The 18,057-nt window shown below is 39.6% G+C and overlaps 2 protein-coding genes across 6 annotated transcripts in view; one reads left to right on the forward strand and one right to left on the reverse strand.

The window, feature by feature from the left end:
- SOS1 (SOS Ras/Rac guanine nucleotide exchange factor 1) overlaps positions 1–6,713 on the forward strand; it is a 131,669-nt gene extending 124,956 nt beyond the window's left edge. For all 5 annotated transcript variants that reach the window (XM_086327363.1, XM_086327364.1, XM_086327365.1 and 2 more), the window contains 2 exons: positions 745–863; positions 1,780–6,713. In XM_086327363.1, the coding sequence (XP_086183489.1) occupies positions 745–863; positions 1,780–2,271 (611 nt within the window). In that variant the 3' untranslated portion in view covers positions 2,272–6,713. The remainder of the gene's footprint in view (positions 1–744; positions 864–1,779) is intronic.
- An 8,434-nt stretch (positions 6,714–15,147) lies between these two features.
- ARHGEF33 (Rho guanine nucleotide exchange factor 33) overlaps positions 15,148–18,057 on the reverse strand; it is a 51,366-nt gene continuing 48,456 nt past the window's right edge. Inside the window, exon 17 of the mRNA XM_086327369.1 lies at positions 15,148–15,563. Within this exon, the coding sequence (XP_086183495.1) occupies positions 15,434–15,563 (130 nt within the window). The 3' untranslated portion in view covers positions 15,148–15,433. The remainder of the gene's footprint in view (positions 15,564–18,057) is intronic.

Genomic DNA, 18,057 nt, shown 5'->3' on the forward strand with positions numbered 1-18,057 from the left:
AGCCCTTATCATAAATGTTTGTAAGATAGGTTACAATTAGAGGCTTTTACTTACCTTTTTAGTGCCAGTTCATCAATTTACTCCTAAATCAGGTTCACTAGATTCTAGTGTAATTTCTGTTTTTATTATCAGCATAGCCTCAGTCATTTTAAATGCGTTCATCACAATGAAAAATTTTGGATTAGAATGTGATGAACCTGACTTTGCTTCCCCACCAAGGAGAGCTGATACCTAAGCAAACTGGAGATCCTTCCCCAGGACACTAGAGTCTCTCCCTGCCATCCTTTCAAAGGGTGGCAGGGAGAGACACTGGAGAGAGTGGTTAAGACCAGAAAGTATTCCCAAAGACTATCCAGTGAAGGCAAGGAAATTCTGTACTAAGTCATGAGTGGGGGCGGGGGGTGCGGGAAATGAGCCCATCATAAAAGGTTAACAAAAATTACCGTTCCAAAAGTTTTTGATAGTTTGCTCTCTCCCAGGAAATTTCAGTAATAGATTCACAATGGAAATGTTATTTTCTTCAAGAAGTATAACAACAGAATAACTTAGACAGCTTTTTCTCTGAAAACTGCTGAGAAATTTCTGCATGCTTTTATAGCAGTTTGCTTTAATAAAGGAAGTACCGTTGGGTGTTGCTTTATTGAATTCTGCTTTTGGTACTTCTGTACATTTCTTTTAATAAATATAAGCAGGATTGATGATATAAAATTCCTGTGAACTTTTCAAAATTGTACCATCCTACAGGATCTGCTTCAGTATCATCTATAAGTTTAACCAAGAGCACTGATGAAGTGCCTGTCCCCCCTCCTGTTCCTCCACGAAGACGGCCAGAGTCTGCCCCAGCGGAATCTTCACCATCTAAGGTAAAGTAAAACATCTGGTTATCTGGAGACTGGGATCATTGCAGTTCCATTATAATTAAGCGCTCATCTCTCATTGAGTTCTAACAGAATGAGGTTAATACTTAGGGTATTGGGGCTTAATAGAGTTTAAACCAGAATTAAGTATGGGTTTACCATGCAGTAATGTTTATTTCCTTTCTTCTGAAAGCAGTTTTCTGGTAGGTTTTCAAAATACTTATAAATCTAAATCTGGGTACTGTCAAAAAAAAAAAACCAAACACAAGTTTAACCTATAATTTAAGAGTAATGTAGTCTCAAGCAGTTCTTTAAAAAGATAGAAAGAAAGAGATCTGAAGCTTTATATGAAGGCACGTTTTAAATGAAACTATATCTCAGTGCTAAGTGTTACATATCTAAGCCTGTAACAGGTGAATCTGACAGGCTTTTCAGTGGGATTTTCATGCAAATTCCAGGTCAGAAGAGACCTTAACAGCTCATAATAGCTATTTTTTTCCTACCTGTTTAAATTCCTTTCTTTACCAACTGTTAACATGATTCAGTGGTCTCAAAGTGTCCAGAGAACAGAGCACCTGGGCAAAGCAAAGCTCTTTGCAGAATACCATGAAATGCTATTATAGTAAATTTAACATTATGAAATTGACAGGTAACATGCTAAATTGAAATGATCTTAGATTGAGTGATAGGTAAGCAGCAGCAAACAAAATTTTGAGAAGAATAAAAACTTAACATTGAAGGAAAAATACTTTTTTTAATGGATGAACTGCCATAACCTCCAATTTAAAGCATATGGCAAAAGTCCCTGATCCACACCTAGAGTTCTTCCAGTAACGTATTTGAAAACCCAGCTTAATTCTTAGTATATTCATGGTGCTACATACGTTGTTAATAAATGTCTTTTTTTTTCCATTTATGTTAGATGATGTCTAAGCATTTGGACAGCCCCCCAGCAATTCCTCCTAGGCAACCCACATCAAAAGCCTATTCACCACGGTATTCAATATCAGACCGGACCTCTATATCAGACCCTCCTGAAAGCCCTCCCTTATTACCTCCACGAGAACCTGTGAGGACACCTGATGTTTTCTCAAGTTCACCACTACATCTCCAACCTCCCCCTCTGGGCAAAAAAAGTGACCATAGTAATGCCTTCTTCCCAAACAGCCCCTCCCCCTTTACACCACCTCCTCCTCAAACACCTTCTCCTCATGGAACAAGAAGGCATCTGCCGTCACCACCACTGACACAAGAAGTGGACCTCCATTCCATTGCTGGGCCGCCTGTTCCTCCACGACAAAGCACTTCTCAGCATATCCCTAAACTCCCTCCAAAAACTTACAAAAGGGAGCACACCCACCCGTCCATGCACAGAGACGGGCCACCACTGTTGGAGAATGCCCATTCTTCCTGAGCTCCTCTGGACCAGGATGTACGTTTTCCTAGCCCCAGATCCATTGCTGGCGATGGATGCACTGCGTGTGCCAGCACTGAGGAGTTAAAATGAGAACTCCAAACACTAACGACTCTACTTCAAGATGCAGTCATAAGACAATGAATTTTAACACGGACGTAATTATAAAGTGAATATGGAAAGATTGATCTAGAGGAAGTGGACAACTGATTTCACCTGAAAATCAAGGAAAGGAACCTTTTGCCAGCCAGTAAGCAGAAGTCCTCTTTTTGTGAAGTGATCTGTATCATTAAAGGGATGGAAAACCGTCTAGTGTCCAGCAGGCCCACATGATGACAGTTTTTGTAATTCAAAATATTATGCACTTTTTAAAAAGAAATCTTAAACAGGGATCTTCAAATCCTCCTTTGTTTTCCTTTGCTTTTACTCGTCCTACTTTAGAATATTTTCTTAAAAATCATTCAGAGGACTGTGAGGAAAGGCTGTGGTACCTGCCCTTGTTGGAATCAAGGCCCAGCACCATTCTGCAGTCCTGTTTACAGATTATTACAGTGAATTGAATGGGTACCGAGGCTTCACCAAAGAGGTACTTTTTTTTTTTTTTTTAAGAATAATTATGCCAATTTTAAGAGCATCGCCCTACCCACCCTCCCTACACAAACAGAATGTGGTGGTGTTGCCTTCAAACGAAGTTTTGTGTCATTAACAATGACAGAAGAACTCTTCTAAAAACGTTTAACTGTCAAGCATATGATTTACATTTAGGAGACTGTTAATCTTTATGCTAGATTGTCATTTCCCCCCTTTTCCCACAGAAGTTTACTGGTAATCCATGTCATGGCTTGTAGCTGTCCCTCTAACCATACTGTGGAAATGCAGTCACCCGGTGGGAAAGGAGCACTTGTTGGGCGTCGCTGACACCGGTCATGTTTGACTAATAGTTGAGTGATCAGCATATCTAGAATTACCTTGCATTGCCTAAATCATGTGTATATAGTGAATGTTATATAATATACCTGGCAGGTCTGTTTTAATTTAATTGAATAAAGATACAAATACTTTGTTTGGCTGGCATATATTAAATTATTATATGGAGTAAATGGTTGATTCTTATTTCTTTCAGTTGAAACACACACACAACACTAAGCATAAGAGCACGTATTGTGGTACGCCTTGGTTTCTAGTTCTGGGTGTATGTATTCCTCTTAAAAGAATGATCTAAAGTCGCAGTTCGGCATGTAGGAAAATATTTGGTTAGAATAGGATGGGTATCTTTTAAGCAGAGCTTTGTAAGGTTTTTAATTTCCTAGGTAACATGTATTACAGTTTGTTAAAGTTTATATTAAACATTCTACCTTGCGTGAGGTCTTTGCTCTATCAGAACTATTCGTAATAGAACATCTACCTACATCATTAATAGCATAATATGGATTATTCATTAAACCTATGTACTGACCTTCTGAGTCTAACAAATACTGTGACTGAAATGCATGCAACTTGTTGAAGAGAAAAAATGTTATTAATCTCCACTATAATATCTGTGAAGTGTGCAGTATTCCATCCTTAGAGAGTCATCAGTTCATCTGTATCTGCATGTGTCCTCTGAATAATGAAGTAACATTTCAGCAGTTCTGTTAACCATGCCATTAGAGGCATTTTTAGAAGTGCTGCATCATGGTGGAAACCTAGTACTTTAATAATTTTCTGTGATATTTATTAGAGCATTAAATGTACATCACAATAGTACAATATATAGTCCTTTAAGACCAGAATGTTGGTTGTATCATCATTAAGCAATCCATCCTGTCATATCCTTTCTTATTTATTTGTTAGAGTTGAATCTTTTGTTTTTAATATTTGTACCATTCCTTTTAGGGTAGCCACTTTTACAAAATGTCCCCTTTCAAAAGTCTCCCCCAAAATTTATTTCAAATCCACTCTTGTTTGCAAAGCGTCCATAAGACCATTCATTCAACAAGTACTTATCTACGCCTACTTACTAGTGCTGCTACAATTAATCATAATAAACATTCCAGAATTTCCATGACTTTTTATTAGACCAGCCTCATCATCCCTAGGATTTCGCTTTATGTGTCTTATGCACACTTCTCTTTAATTACCCCAACCCTAACTCCAAAGGAGAACCTGAGAAAAGTCACATTGGAGCCCATTCAGTATCCCTCTGGCCAGTGTGTTAGCCTTCTAATAAGGTAATGACCTCTTTTCAACCTGCCTGATTTTGCATAAAGAAGAAAAACTCAGATTTGAAGTTCTAATCATACTTCTTCCAAAGGGAAGTATTCTTTTACCCTGGTGGTTCTAGGTGACCGCTTCACTGTGCATCAGCTGTATATGCATTGTGGATAGAAGATATTTGTACTCTGAAGTGTAAAAGTGGGGTCAAAATATTTTCTGCAGTGGTAACTGATTAGAAAAATTTCAATTGGATGCCCTTAAACAGTGGTGAGAAAACTGTATCCTTGCCTTCTTCACATGTGAAGCATTAACTCACTGGCAGATTAACTCTTTGTAGTAACTGAAATCTCCTTAATCCAGGGACAAGAAGTGGCTGAGAAGATAAATGCATCACCACAAAATTCTGCTTTTGAATTCAGGACATTACAAGACAGTGCAGCATGACTTTCCTAAACCACATTCCAAAACATGGAACATTTCTTTTAGAAATGGAAATGCTCTTAGTTGTTTCATTATCTTTGGGTCAACAAAATGAAAATATTTCAAGGCTGAATTTACCTACATGGGCCAATAACCAATATAATAGAAAGGGAGGCTTTCACATCTAAGTACTTTTAAAAACAGGAACAAATAAAGTATATGTTTCTAAATTTATTGAAAGACAGGTTATTTACTCTTTCCACATCTCCAAATGTATTTTAAGGCTACAAATGATCAGGAAATGTATAAACGTCAAAAGTTTGCTTAATTAAAGGTTTTTGGATATCAGATTATGTGTTCAGTAGGTTACTACGCTCTAACAACTCAAGAATGTTTTAATGAATCTAAATTTAGTGAAGAGCATGCCACCCTAATTATACTACAGTCAACAGAGCAGTGTAGTGAACCATACTTTTTCAGTTGGCAGCTACATTGTGGTTCCAAATTCCTTAATGTGTTTTTCCCTACATTAAAAATTAAGCCAAAAATTAGTTGGTATCTATGATCACTATCTTGTCTTAATTCTCAAATTTAGCTCACTTTAATCACGTACCTCATCGTTTTGTCTTTTAATGACAGCTTAAATTGAGAGTTTTAAGTGGCTCAGCAAAACATAATGCAAATGGGGGGGGGATAATTCCAGTTTATTTAGTGTTATACATATTGAGGAAAACCTATTTTTTTTTCCCTCTAGATTCAGAAAGAAAAAATAAACCATTTCTTTCTTGGTATTCTGCTGCTATAGGTAGGTTCACTTATCTTTTAACCTATATTGTATGACTGTTGTATAAGTGTAGGTCCTATGGAGTTGCACATTAATCTTTACCAGTAAAATAAGCATCACAGGGTTAATACCAGTTTGGCTGAAAGAATTATGCAGTAAAATTATTTATAAGGGAAAGTGGTGACTTAGTTTAATTTATTCAATATTTTTCTTTTGAAGCATCTCATTACTTTTAAAATCATTTCATAATCCTTTATACATGAGCCAATGAAATATTTTGAGCTCTAAAGAAAAGCATGAAGTCTATATGATAAATCTGAACAAAAGCACTTGTAACTTGTTTTGTAAATTTCATGCCTTATTTTCCATTTTTGACACCGAAAAGTGCATTTTCTGTCAACTGTGAGCAAATTTCCCTTTTGCCTTTAATGAAAATAGTGCATTAAGTAGCCAACTGCTGCAGAATTACAGAGCAAGTTAGCTAAAGGTGGATCACATTGGACTACCACTCAAACAAGATGCATAGCAGATGGAAGTCACACGTGTGGCTTTAGGGAGAGCGCACCTGTGCCAGATGCATGCCACTTTTCAGTAGCTGCCAAATGTGCCTTTAATTAAGAACATCTCTAATTTTTTTCTTCAGATCAAGTCAGCATTTGGGGGCGGGATCAGGGCAGGGGACTCTGGGGTGCAAATATCTGGTGAAACCCACCAGAGAAGAAGCCTTCGTTTGTCAAAGTGACACGAATAACTTTAGTTGAAACATGTTTGTGTATATATATGTGTATTTGCCTTTGTTTAGTAGCACGGTTATTTGCTAAAATAATTGTCCAAAAAATTGCTCTGTCAGTCTCACTTTGATGTAAAAACAGTGCGGTCTACACATCTAATACGGCCTTTGTGCCAGCCGTGTTCGTAGGTGATCTTTGTACTCTGTGTGCAGCAGTATTTGGTTTGCATTTAAAGTGAAAATAATGGCTGTTATTTTTCTGGCATCACTAAGATAAACCGAAAAATAATAAAGAAAAATGCCTTACACATAGCCCACACGTGTATTATTTTTGCATGTGTTTATTTTAGAGAGCAACATTTTAATGTCATCATTGACTCTCATTTTAGCTCATACTCTGTGGAAATAGTTTGCTCTTAATCATGCTTTTGCTTTGAGGTGCTTTTTTCTGTATCATAGTATTATAAAAGAAGTTGAATACTTCCTCCTGTTGCACGCTGTATGAATAGAGTGAGTGGGAGGACACTGGGATGAAAATTAGTGCTTTAGTGACCTTGGGTGTTACTTGGATAAGTTGCAGAGGGAGGGCTGAGGCATTTGTATTCCCTAAAAGAAGTTTTAAGATACCACAGTTCCTCGAAAGGCAGGTTTTGCTGAGACCTACTGGAACATGGCAGACTGACATTCAGCAAGTCTTTGTAGGCTTGGCAAGAAAAGATACAGCTTACAGCTGCACACTGCAAAGAATTATGCAAATGTGAGGTCATTCACGGTGAACTACAGAATGTGAAAACTCGTGATCCTAAGAGATCTAATGCCCTTATTTAAAAATCGAAGCAACTGATTCCTGGTATTTGGAGGACTGCTTTCCGGAACAGTCAAAATTCACTGGGGTTTTTTTGTTTGTGTTTAACCCCTGGTTTAAAGACCCAAAATCATTAATTTGTACAAATTCCATTTGTAGTCCACTGTGAAATCTAAATATGTATTATTGGGTATATTCTAGGTAATCAATTTAATAGCTATAGGAAGATAACATTAATATTGATTAGTCAGACCTGATTTCAAATTTGCTTTTGAAACACCACTTCTTTTGAATTTTAACCAGGTGGTTTGCCTTTTTACTTAGTCACTAGCTCATCACCGATTCAGGGCACTTGAGCCTCTAGGGTTCAGCAGAGACTACGTTTTTGCAGATAGATGCAGATGGCAAGGAAGACTTTGCCTTACAGCCATTCTACTATTTTAGGACTCTTGACTGTCATTGGAGACAAGAAAGAAAGCTACAGCCCATTTTTAGAAGCTGGTTTCTCTACCATCATGACTCATGTAGAAAGGGAAAATCACTGTTGGTGGAGTACAGGCAGGTGCTTTGGAGTCAGATTGCTGTGTTCACCTTCTGGTTCCATGACCCATTAGATGTGTGACTTTGGAGGAGGTATATAAGTAATCTGAGTCTCAGCTTCTCAGTACACAGGGTTAATAGATCTGCCTGGGACTGTTCTGAGCTTTAAAGGTAAGATGTGAAAACCCAGTGCCTTTCACAGACTGAGTGTTTAATAGTAACTAAAGTTATGAGGGATATATCTTCAGAGTTTGCCTGTTATTAGATATCTGTTAAACAGTTTGATTTCATCCTGAAGTTCCCATAATTTGATTACGTACCATACAGCTTCTTGATGTTCACTGTCATTTAAATTGGTTTTGAGTGACCTTAGTTATAAACATTTGATAAGGGCCCATCTGACTATTCAACATTTCAACAAATATTTATTGTATCTGGTACAGTTTTGATGTTAGGAATATAAGCAATGAACAAAACAGACAAAAATCCGTATCATCATGGGACTGATAATCTAGTGAGGAGACAAAGACAAGAAGTAGTAAGAACAGATATATGTAAGAATGACAAGCAGAGGCAGGGGAAGTGAAACTTGACCAGTGTGGGGAGAGTCAGCCTCGTGCAGGAGGGGACACTGAGTAAAGCCTTGAAGGAGGTACAGGAAAGAGACATGCAAGTATCTAGGAAAAGAAGACGCCAAATCACAGGGAACAGCCGATTCAGAAGTGTGGAGACAGGAGCATGCTTAATGTATCTGAGGGATGGCAAGGCTACTGTGTCTGGAGAAGACGAATGTGAGTGAATAGGAGATGCCGTCAGGGGTCTAAGGGGCTCCAGACCCTTTGTAATGGCTTTCATTTCTGTTTGAGAGAAATAGAGCCCTTAGAGGGCTCAATGTGATCAGATTTACATATTAACATCACCCTGGCTGTCATTCTGGCTGCAGTGTTGAGAATAGTTCGAGGTTATGAGTGGGAATAGGGCAGCTAGCCCAGTAGACAGCAGATTGGCCAGGGTGATGGCAAAGGAGGTAGTGAGGAGAGGTCGGAGCCCTAATATATGGCTGACGACAGCTAAATTGCTGATAGACTTGATGTTGGGTTTAAGAAACAGAATTGTCAAGGAAGACTTCCAGATTTTGGGCCTGAGCAATTGAAAGGACAAAGTTATCAACAACTGAAGTGGGGAAGATTAAGCTGAAACAGGCTTGCTGCTGCTGCTGCTGCTAAGTCTCTTCAGTAGTGTCCGACTCTGCGACCCCATAGACAGCAGCCCACCAGGCTCCCCCGTCCCTGGGATTCTCCAGGCAAGAACACTGGAGTGGGTTGCTATTTCCTTCTCCAGTGCATGAAAGTGAAGAGTGAAAGTGAAGTCGCTCAGTCGTGTCCGACTCTAGCGACCCCATGGACTGCAGCCTACCAGGCTCCTCCATCCATGGGATTTTCCAGGCAAAAGTAATGGAGTGGGGTGCCGGGCTTCAATAAATACGGAAGACATCTGAGAAGTGCCCAGGAGACAGGTGGAAATGTGAGTCTGGAGTCTTGAGAGAGAGTTCATGGTTGAAGATATAAAATTGGGAGTCATTCTCATAAATGTTATATATTAAAGGCAACAAACCAGATAAGATCACCAAAGAAGAGAATACAGACTGGAAAAAGAAGAAATTTAAGCAAAGAGCCCTCAGGCATTGTAACATTAAAAGAAAGGAGAGAGGAGGAACCAACACAGACCAGGAAGGAATGGAGGTGAAAATGGGGAGCCTGTTGTGTCCTTGAGGCCTAGTACGGAAATAATTTCTGAAGAAGGAAGTGATCAGCATGTCCAGTGCTACTAGATATGGGGGGTAAAATGACAGAATTTGTTCGGCAAGGGTGAAAATCACCAGCGCCCCTGACAGAAGCAGTCAGGAGAGTGCTGTGGAATGGGAGGAAACGAAGAGTTTCCTCTTTCAGGTTTTATTTACATCAAAGGAAGCCGAGAACTGAGACAAAGCTAGAGCAATTAAGTTTCTTTTGCTTAAAATGGGAGGAAAAAAAAAGCGTGTTTGTATGCTAAAGGGTTTGCCCCAGTTGTAAAGGAAAATATGATAGTGAGAAGAGAGGATGGGCTCTAGTGCTAAGAGGAAACAGCCCACTGAGAAACACAGATGGGACCCACACCGGCCCTTTACAGTAGATACCACGATCTTCAGATGAACAGGTTTATATACGTGAGGAAGAAACACTTACACAGTCAGTCTTCCTGCTAAGGATTAGGAGCACTGAATGCTACTATCTCTGAAAGGAATGAAACAAGAAGAAGGAATAAAAATATCTCTACAAAGATATTTAACACAGTTAATAACTTATTAAAGATTATGCACTAAGCTCTTAGAAAGCAACAATAAATTTTGGGAAGCAAGTTATCTGGCTTAAGTACAAAAACACTATTTCAAATGTCTGATAATTTCCCAAAACAGTATTTCAGCACTGCTTACAGCACATTCTTACATTCTTATGTGTTTAAAATTTAGTGTCACACATCAATTTCTAAACTTTTCCCTTAAAATATAGAAGTGTCTCTCCCATCAGTTTTCTCAACCTTCTTTTAATCTATTTCCTTTTTGAAAAACTGTCTCACCTTTTTTTCCCTCAACCCCTCCCTACCATGCGAAACTCACTGGCCTCTGCACAGATACTAAGATGCTCCGAGGCTGAGTGGGGAATGTAAAAGAGTCAAATTAGCTCTCAGGATATGAGAATCCCCGGTGTTCCCAGAGCATCCCCGTTTTAGCCTCAGGAAGGAAGGTTAGTATGGTGATATTTTAAGAGAAAATGTAGTCTGAAAACGACTTAATTTTACCATACAACTTAATGTAAGACATTAATTTTATCATGGTTCTAAGTGCATGCAATTGATTATTCAGAATATACAGTCAATTTTACCAGCTTCTTATAAAGAACACTGATCATGTATATCTTTCTCATCAAATGATAGAGGACACAGATGGTAAATTAAATAATTCAAAAAGATTCATTTGGGTTTTCATAAACTATCAGTTTTCTGTAACTCAAGGTAAGTAATAATCCTTTTTTCTGTCCTAAAAGTCAGTGTGTTTAGAAACTGAGTTTTGTGGTTTATATACTGACTCATTCAACTTATTGAAGTAGTGGCTCTCAAATTTCAATGGGCCAAAGAATCACCTGAGTGCATTTAAAATGCAGACTCATGGGCCCCACTCTGAAATATTACAATAGAGTGGAACTGAAATGTTACCCAGGAATCTTCAATTTTCTAAGTGCCCTCATAGGGAAGATAATATATTCATACAGACTTGAAGGAGGTGAGTGATTATGACAGGAGGTGCTATAGAAACACTGTTCAAAGGGTTTTCCTTGAGCAAGCAAGAGACAGTAATTTCAAGAAGTTTAAACTATGGCGAAATAACCCACCACATGGATCCCCAGAAATTTGGTCCATAAACTCCTGGTTCTATGAGGTTCCAGCTCTGGAATCAGAAAAGCAGGGCAATCCTTACCTGGGGTTCCATACAGACCTCACAAGAATGCAGAAGGGACCAGTAGCCACTCCCAGCCTGGGCAGAAATACCCACTTCATTTTTGGTGGAGTGCTTCTTTCTGCTAATCCACTCAAACACTTCCAGAAGCTGGCAGTGGTCTCCTTTGTAAACCATGCTTCTCCAGAGGACTGGAGGCAACAAGTTTTAGCAGTTCCCAAGTCTTCCACACCCTGACCTCATCCCTAGTGTGACATCAGTTAAATACCATTAATCAATATCATTAAAGATCCTGTCTCCTCCCTCAGTTTACAGTGCTACCTATAAAGATGATGAAATCAGCCAGTACAACCTGGAAGAGTAGCAAACTGTTCTCTTTCATGGAGAGATGTTCTCTAATGCAGATGCTGTCAAAGTGGTAGTGGTGCCTTTACCTGCTTCTGATGACAACTGTATTTTATTTCCTTTGCAATTGATATTTGCCTTTTTAAAAAGACAGGAAAGTAAAGTGACAACCCTGAAACTCTTTGACAAATTCTGAATAGAAATTAATTTCTGTGGTCTCTATCTTTAGAGCACCCCCATTAATGTTGATTTCAGCCATTTACTGAGCACCTACTATTCTAGAAGTGGAAAGAATTTCAAAAGCTCTGGTATGGTTCCTGCTCTTGCAGAGTCTTACATTCTTCTTGGGAAGACAAGACACATTCATCAAAAGATAGACAAGTTATACCACAGGAGACCACAGAAAGATGAGGCTTAGATTTCGGTCTTAAAGATTAGCAGAGAAGGAGGCCAGAGTAAAGACATGAAGCAGGAGTGAAACTGAGCAAGGTGCATGGCTTGCCAGGAAATAATAAGAGCCCGCACTGCAAATAGGGAGAGAGGAGCCAGAGGAAAAACGAGCTGAACTGGAGGGAGAGAGATTGAATGTCAAGTCAAGGAGTTTGGAATTTGACTGTAGATAAATAAGAACAGTCAAAGAGTTTCACACAGGCAATGTTTGGGAATGAGATGTTAGAGACCTGTGGGATTGATGGGAGCAGGAGGAAAGCTACCAGGAAGAAATCCAGATATCAGGTGATTGAGACCCAGAGAACAGCAACATTACGATTAGTTTTTATAGGTTACGTTCCTAAAATACAACTAAATGGAGTTGTGCTACAAATGTAGCATTAAGATTTTTCAAAGGATGTTATCAAAATGAAAATTTGGGAGGTGTGTGATGTTAGGGGCCAGAGTGAGGCACTCTGCCTGTGGCAAAGGTCATGAGGAAGGAGGCTCGACATACGCAAAGGCAGGATCGAGCCTCAGGAGTCCCCGTGGAAATCCTTGAGCATCTACCCCCATAACCAGAGCCTGCCTACTTTACTACTTTGTGCTCTCACCTACACCTCTGACTTTAAGGGGGGCTGTCCCCCACCACCTCTTTCGGAGAAGGAGTTAACTTAGAGCTCCAGTTAATAAAAACTCCTGGGCGTGATAGGAGTGTTTCAACCTACAAACTCCTCTAAAGGTTCTCTAACCTGCCTGACAGGCTTGTCCGGCCACATGTGATTGCTCACAGCCTCCCAACCGTGACAGGCACGAGATGCTTTAACCCTCTAAAAACAGGTTCCTTAGAAAAGTTAGAAAACCATTAGTATAAGCATAGTGGGCTGATTAGAAATTGTACTGGTGAAGGGTTTTTCATTTGTTGAGCCAATGTTTGTTGCTAAGTCTCCACATCCCCTGCCCTTACACACATTAATGAATATGTAGAAGAAATAAGTATTAACCTTTGATATAAATCACATTAGACCTTAGGCTAAGTAAATTCTTTCCTTAACTAAAACCCACTACACCCTCACCCTATAGGAATGTAACTTTATTTGGGTGGCATCTGTTTTAAGAATAATCACCCCTGGAGAAATAAGTGTCCTGGTTGACTGACCGCTGTCACAAGGAGAGGGTCATAAATTGTCAGCAGGCCCCCTAGCCAGAAGATGATGTAACACCCCTAAGACCTCTGTATACATTTGTATGAAGCACCTGACTTTGATAAAAGTCAGGACTGCTGACCCCATGTGACTTTTGCATAACATCTCAGTGTATAAAAGTAGACCATGGAAAATAAAGAATTGGGATCAGTTCCTCGAAAGACTGGTCTCCCTATGTCTCTCTCTCTCTCTCAAACTCTGGCTGAGTCTCCATCTGGAGCGCGGAGCCCGCCATGCTTGCTAATTATGCCTGGGCTTCTAAGATCCAACCCGGGAGGCCTCAGTGTCTCCTCTCCTTCAGGAGAACGGAAGGACACCTGTGGCCTACGTAAGTGGTGCAAACTTCTTGTCTTGAAGTTTTATTGGTCTCCCACGTAAACCAAGCTACTCAGCCTCTTTTCTCCACTGAATTTTCCTGCTGAGCTATCCTTATTCTATTACTCTTTACATCTCTAATTAATATCTAATTGAAGCTATTGTATCCTGATCCTCGCCGACGCCGTCCCTGCTTCGAACTCCCTGGATCAGCCGGGGCTGGACCCCGGCAGTGTGATATTTCTGAAACCTTCCCAGTAATTGATCATTTCTATAATAATATGAAGGGGGAAGAAATTTTGTTTTTAATATTTTATTTACGAGTTTATGTCTCCTGTTTCACTTTTCGTGTCCAGTCGATTTCACACTTTGCTTTTAAGCACTGACCGCCAAACATCTGCGGCCTGATAATAGAAATCTAATTTCAAAGGAGTTCATTAATTTCAGAAAAATGAAAAGCTTGGCTTCAAATTAAATATCAGAAACTCCCAAAAGCTGGCAGTTATCCTGTGACTGTTCCAGACTCCTTTTGTTCAAGATGCTAATAGATGGGTTCCTGATTAGTCATCAGACAAGGAGAAGAAAACCTGTAAGACTTACAAGTGAAACTTCCCCTATTTTATCAAACAGTACATCACTACAGGAACAGCCCTCTGGAGAAGTCAGCTGCAGTACCAAGATTCTCAATGAACAGTAGTAACCTATGCCCCAAATTACAGAGAACTGCCTAGAAATAGAGACGGATTGTTTAAACCTAATTGTTCTCTATTATGATTCTGAACTCTAGGCATGTCAAGGACGTGGACCATCTGGGCCATATCTGTGTGGAAACAGAGCACATTTTATTTCCCCGTAGCCAGGCAAGCCTCATTGCAATAACTCTTCTGCCTGTACTGTAAGAACTTTCTTTTCAACTTACTTCTGGAAAACAGAATAAGGTAATGCTAGCCCTAAGCTTTCATTCTGACTTGGTGTTTGTAGCAACCACTGTGTGTGAGCCAGTAAAGTATAGACGTTGTTGCTACCTTCTTTACAGACGGAAGAACGTCTTTTAAGGCAATGTGGCTAAATCAATGCTTTCTTCTCAGTCCACGTGGTCGTGAGTGTGAGTGACACTCAGGATCACTGGTGGATCTTTGAATCCTGAGTATTTAATAAAACACAGACTCTGGACTTTTTCCTGTCCGCAGCACAACCCACAACGCACATGAGGGAAAATGTTTCTTTGACCTCCCAGTTCTAGAGGAACTGCGCTGGTTTTCATAACCACAGAACAAGAGGAATACTACTCTTAAGGTTCTTTTCCTATTTGCATATCAACATGTCTTTAAGCTTTGAACCTTCTTTGTCATGGTTTAAGCACAAATTTTTCCACAACTCGTATTTGCAACATGTAATACAATTGGGTTAACTGATGCTTTGCCTTAAGGGATGTTAGGTGTTGCCTTGGGGTTTTTGGAAGATATATGGCATGACAGAACTGCCCCCTAGCATGGTGTATACTAGTCTAAGATGAAATGAATAAGCTAAAGACCTCAGAAGCATAAATTTCACATCCATGTTAAATATGAACATGCTCAATATTATACTGGGGGAATGACTTCAAGGTGGAAGTTTTCTTACAAGCATTTATTTTCCTCCAAATTTATTGTGTTTTTGTAATGCTGTGAAAAGTCTTCATTTCCCTTGTCCCAAGTGTTGTTCAAAGAGCCAGCTCTCAACCAGAGACTAATCTTCATCTCTTCAATGTCTCGTATGTTGATTTAGTTTCATATGTAGGTATTTATATTAGTTTTCCTCAGGGATTTATACATCAATATATATATATATATTCCTACACAGATATATACAAGCTTTTTATCCTCATCTTACCACTTGACAATACAACTTTAAGTATGTTTTACACAGCTGTTCCTTGGTCAAGCTCATTTGCAAGAGCAAGTCGGTTTCTGAAGAAATCTTGTTTGGTGGGTGAAGGATCCATTGAGGGATTCTCATTAGTTTTTTCCCTGTATTCTGATCCACTGGACCTAAAATCTCAGCACACAGATAAAGTACAGGTTGATTTGGTTTTAATTGTTTTCAAATATTTTATCTAACCAAATTGTTTTGCATTTGTAAAACAGTTGCCTCCTAGATCTGGAATAATTTTTACTTCCCTTGAATTTCATGACTCAGGACATGTGTAACTAAGAGTTGCAGTGCACATAAAGAGTTGACCTTTCTAGTGCTTAATGGGGACACTTGTGACAATTGTGTATGACAGTGTAAGAAATCATGTAATAGCATTGTCAACGGGGGAGAAAGGATTAGAAAATTCAATAAATCCTATTTTCAATTCAATCAAGGAACTACTACACAAATTAAGAAGGCCCTTAGATTTTAAAGGATAGAATTCATTGCTCTCAACCAAGGTTATCAAGGGCCTTTACTTAATCTGGGCATTACATTACAAACTCTTGCTTTTGCTTGTTTTCATTTTTAAATGAAAAATTTATTGAAGCCAACCACACACATATGCTACATTTGGCAGAATGCAGAAATCAGTACAGTAATCAGATTAAGGAGATTCTATTATCTCAACCACCACATAGGAGACCAAGCCCAATCAAGAGGCAACAACTCAAAACAGTCCAATTGAGTCCCCAGTCGAGGGTGTATTCTTCCTTTCTCTTGGTTAAGCCAGTTGGGTAATCCATTCCAGCTCTGCACCTTCTCCAGTTTGTTCATGTCAGAAGTCCCTAGAGGGAGGAGGCTTTCTGGAAATAACCTCTGATAAGCTAGGCTGGGGCCCTTTGGCTAGCTTCAGCTCTGAGCTAGAATGGGTAAAAACTAGCCCAGTGACTAAGAAGCAATATCAAAAGACCTCATGCAAGGTGTATGACAGTGACGTTAGACATGAAGTTCTTTGTCCAAAGCTCCTACACAACTGAGCAAGTTCTCCAAATGCTGAGGCAGAGTCAGGCATGCTTCCACTATCCACAAAAGAAGGATACATTCTTTCACTATCGTAGATACACTAGGAACGTCCTCACTGTTGCTATTAGATACATTAATTATGACTCTATCATTTACTGAAATCATTGGGCAGAATGCAAACGTTCCTTTACCTTATTTAAGGAAAGAATCTAGATCCACACAAAGACTAAAATTCTGATGTCTAGAAACATAATGATTGATTGGATTTTTTATTTTTAACTCTGACCCTGTTATTTGGTTTCACAGATGAAGGCCTTAGCTGTCTACCACACTTCCTCCATCTGGTCAGTAAGGAGCCCTTTTCCACTATATCCCAGTACATAGAGGAAGAACTTTCTCTCCTCAACCCCAGTAGATCTGGGTGTTCATTAAGTAAGATGATGGCTGGCTGGGCTGAAAGTCTCTTTCCTTTTCAGAAGCCGCCTGCAATTCTCCCCTGAAACCACCTCCTCAGACCCCACCCTAAAGCTCCAGGCTTTCTCTCAGAACTCCCCGCTACCTCCAGTTCAAATCATCTCTGGTTGGTGCACTTGTGCCCCAACTGTTAGGAAGATAGATTTTTGACCATGTCATTCTTTCCCCGTATCTTCTGTTATCCAGAAGACTAAGAATACCTAAAGCATTGCAGGGCGAGGGGGCAGGAAGTAGGAAGCAAGATTTGAATCTGGCTGCTGTTTCTTCCAAATTGTTTCCCCACATGATAAGTTTCTGATCAGAAAACATTCATCAAAACTTAAAATCTTTGCCTTCCATTTCCCCTCTTAGCTACATCTGATCTCTCCAAAGCCCACCATGTCATACTTTGATGGTTCCAACATGCAACTGTTTCATGTTTACCTGGAAATGGGAAAGCTCTGATGTCACCACCAGCCCCAAGGACCACAGAAATCTTCACCAGTTGAGTTCCCATTTCTGAAACAAATGCCAAAATCGCCCTGTCTAGTTTCCAAAGTCCACAAACTCAGCTTAGTATTTTTCTTTTTTAACTGCTCTTCTCACAAACCACCTTTGTGTCTGCAGGTGTGTGAATGGCTCCTCATTTCTTGATATTAACTAACAATTAACTAAATGGTAACTTGCTAATCATTTTCAAGATCTAGTATTCCATGGTAGCCATGACTAGAAGCTAATTTTCACCCTTTTAAAGATATTTTTAGCTGATTTCTTTCTAATGCTTACATGGTATATGAACACCTCAACTTTAGGACCCTTGTGAATGTGTGGTTGTCAGGTTCTAGAGTAATGCATACCTAAATCACTGAAAAATAACCTGTGGAATCTAGGTGGAACGCTAGTGGATTTGCTTTTTATCCCCTTTCTTTATAAAACAGAAATGGCTTTTGAGTTGCTAGGGCCGTTCTGGCTGACTGCAAAGGAACACACATAAGGGCCAGGCAGGCAAACACTTGCTGGGCAAGATTAGGATGGCTGCCAGCACCTTCTGACACAGCCATCCAAATGTTTGATGGGAGGGGAACACACCTGTCCCTAACTTTCCTTCCACTCAACTGACAGAGACAAAAAAAATCACAAGTTGGGTAGGTC

Source organism: Bos grunniens, chromosome 11 (genome assembly GCF_055505025.1).
Source record: "Bos grunniens cultivar Pamir isolate PY7600 chromosome 11, Bosgru_T2T1.0, whole genome shotgun sequence".
Taxonomy (NCBI): Eukaryota; Metazoa; Chordata; class Mammalia; order Artiodactyla; family Bovidae; genus Bos; species Bos grunniens.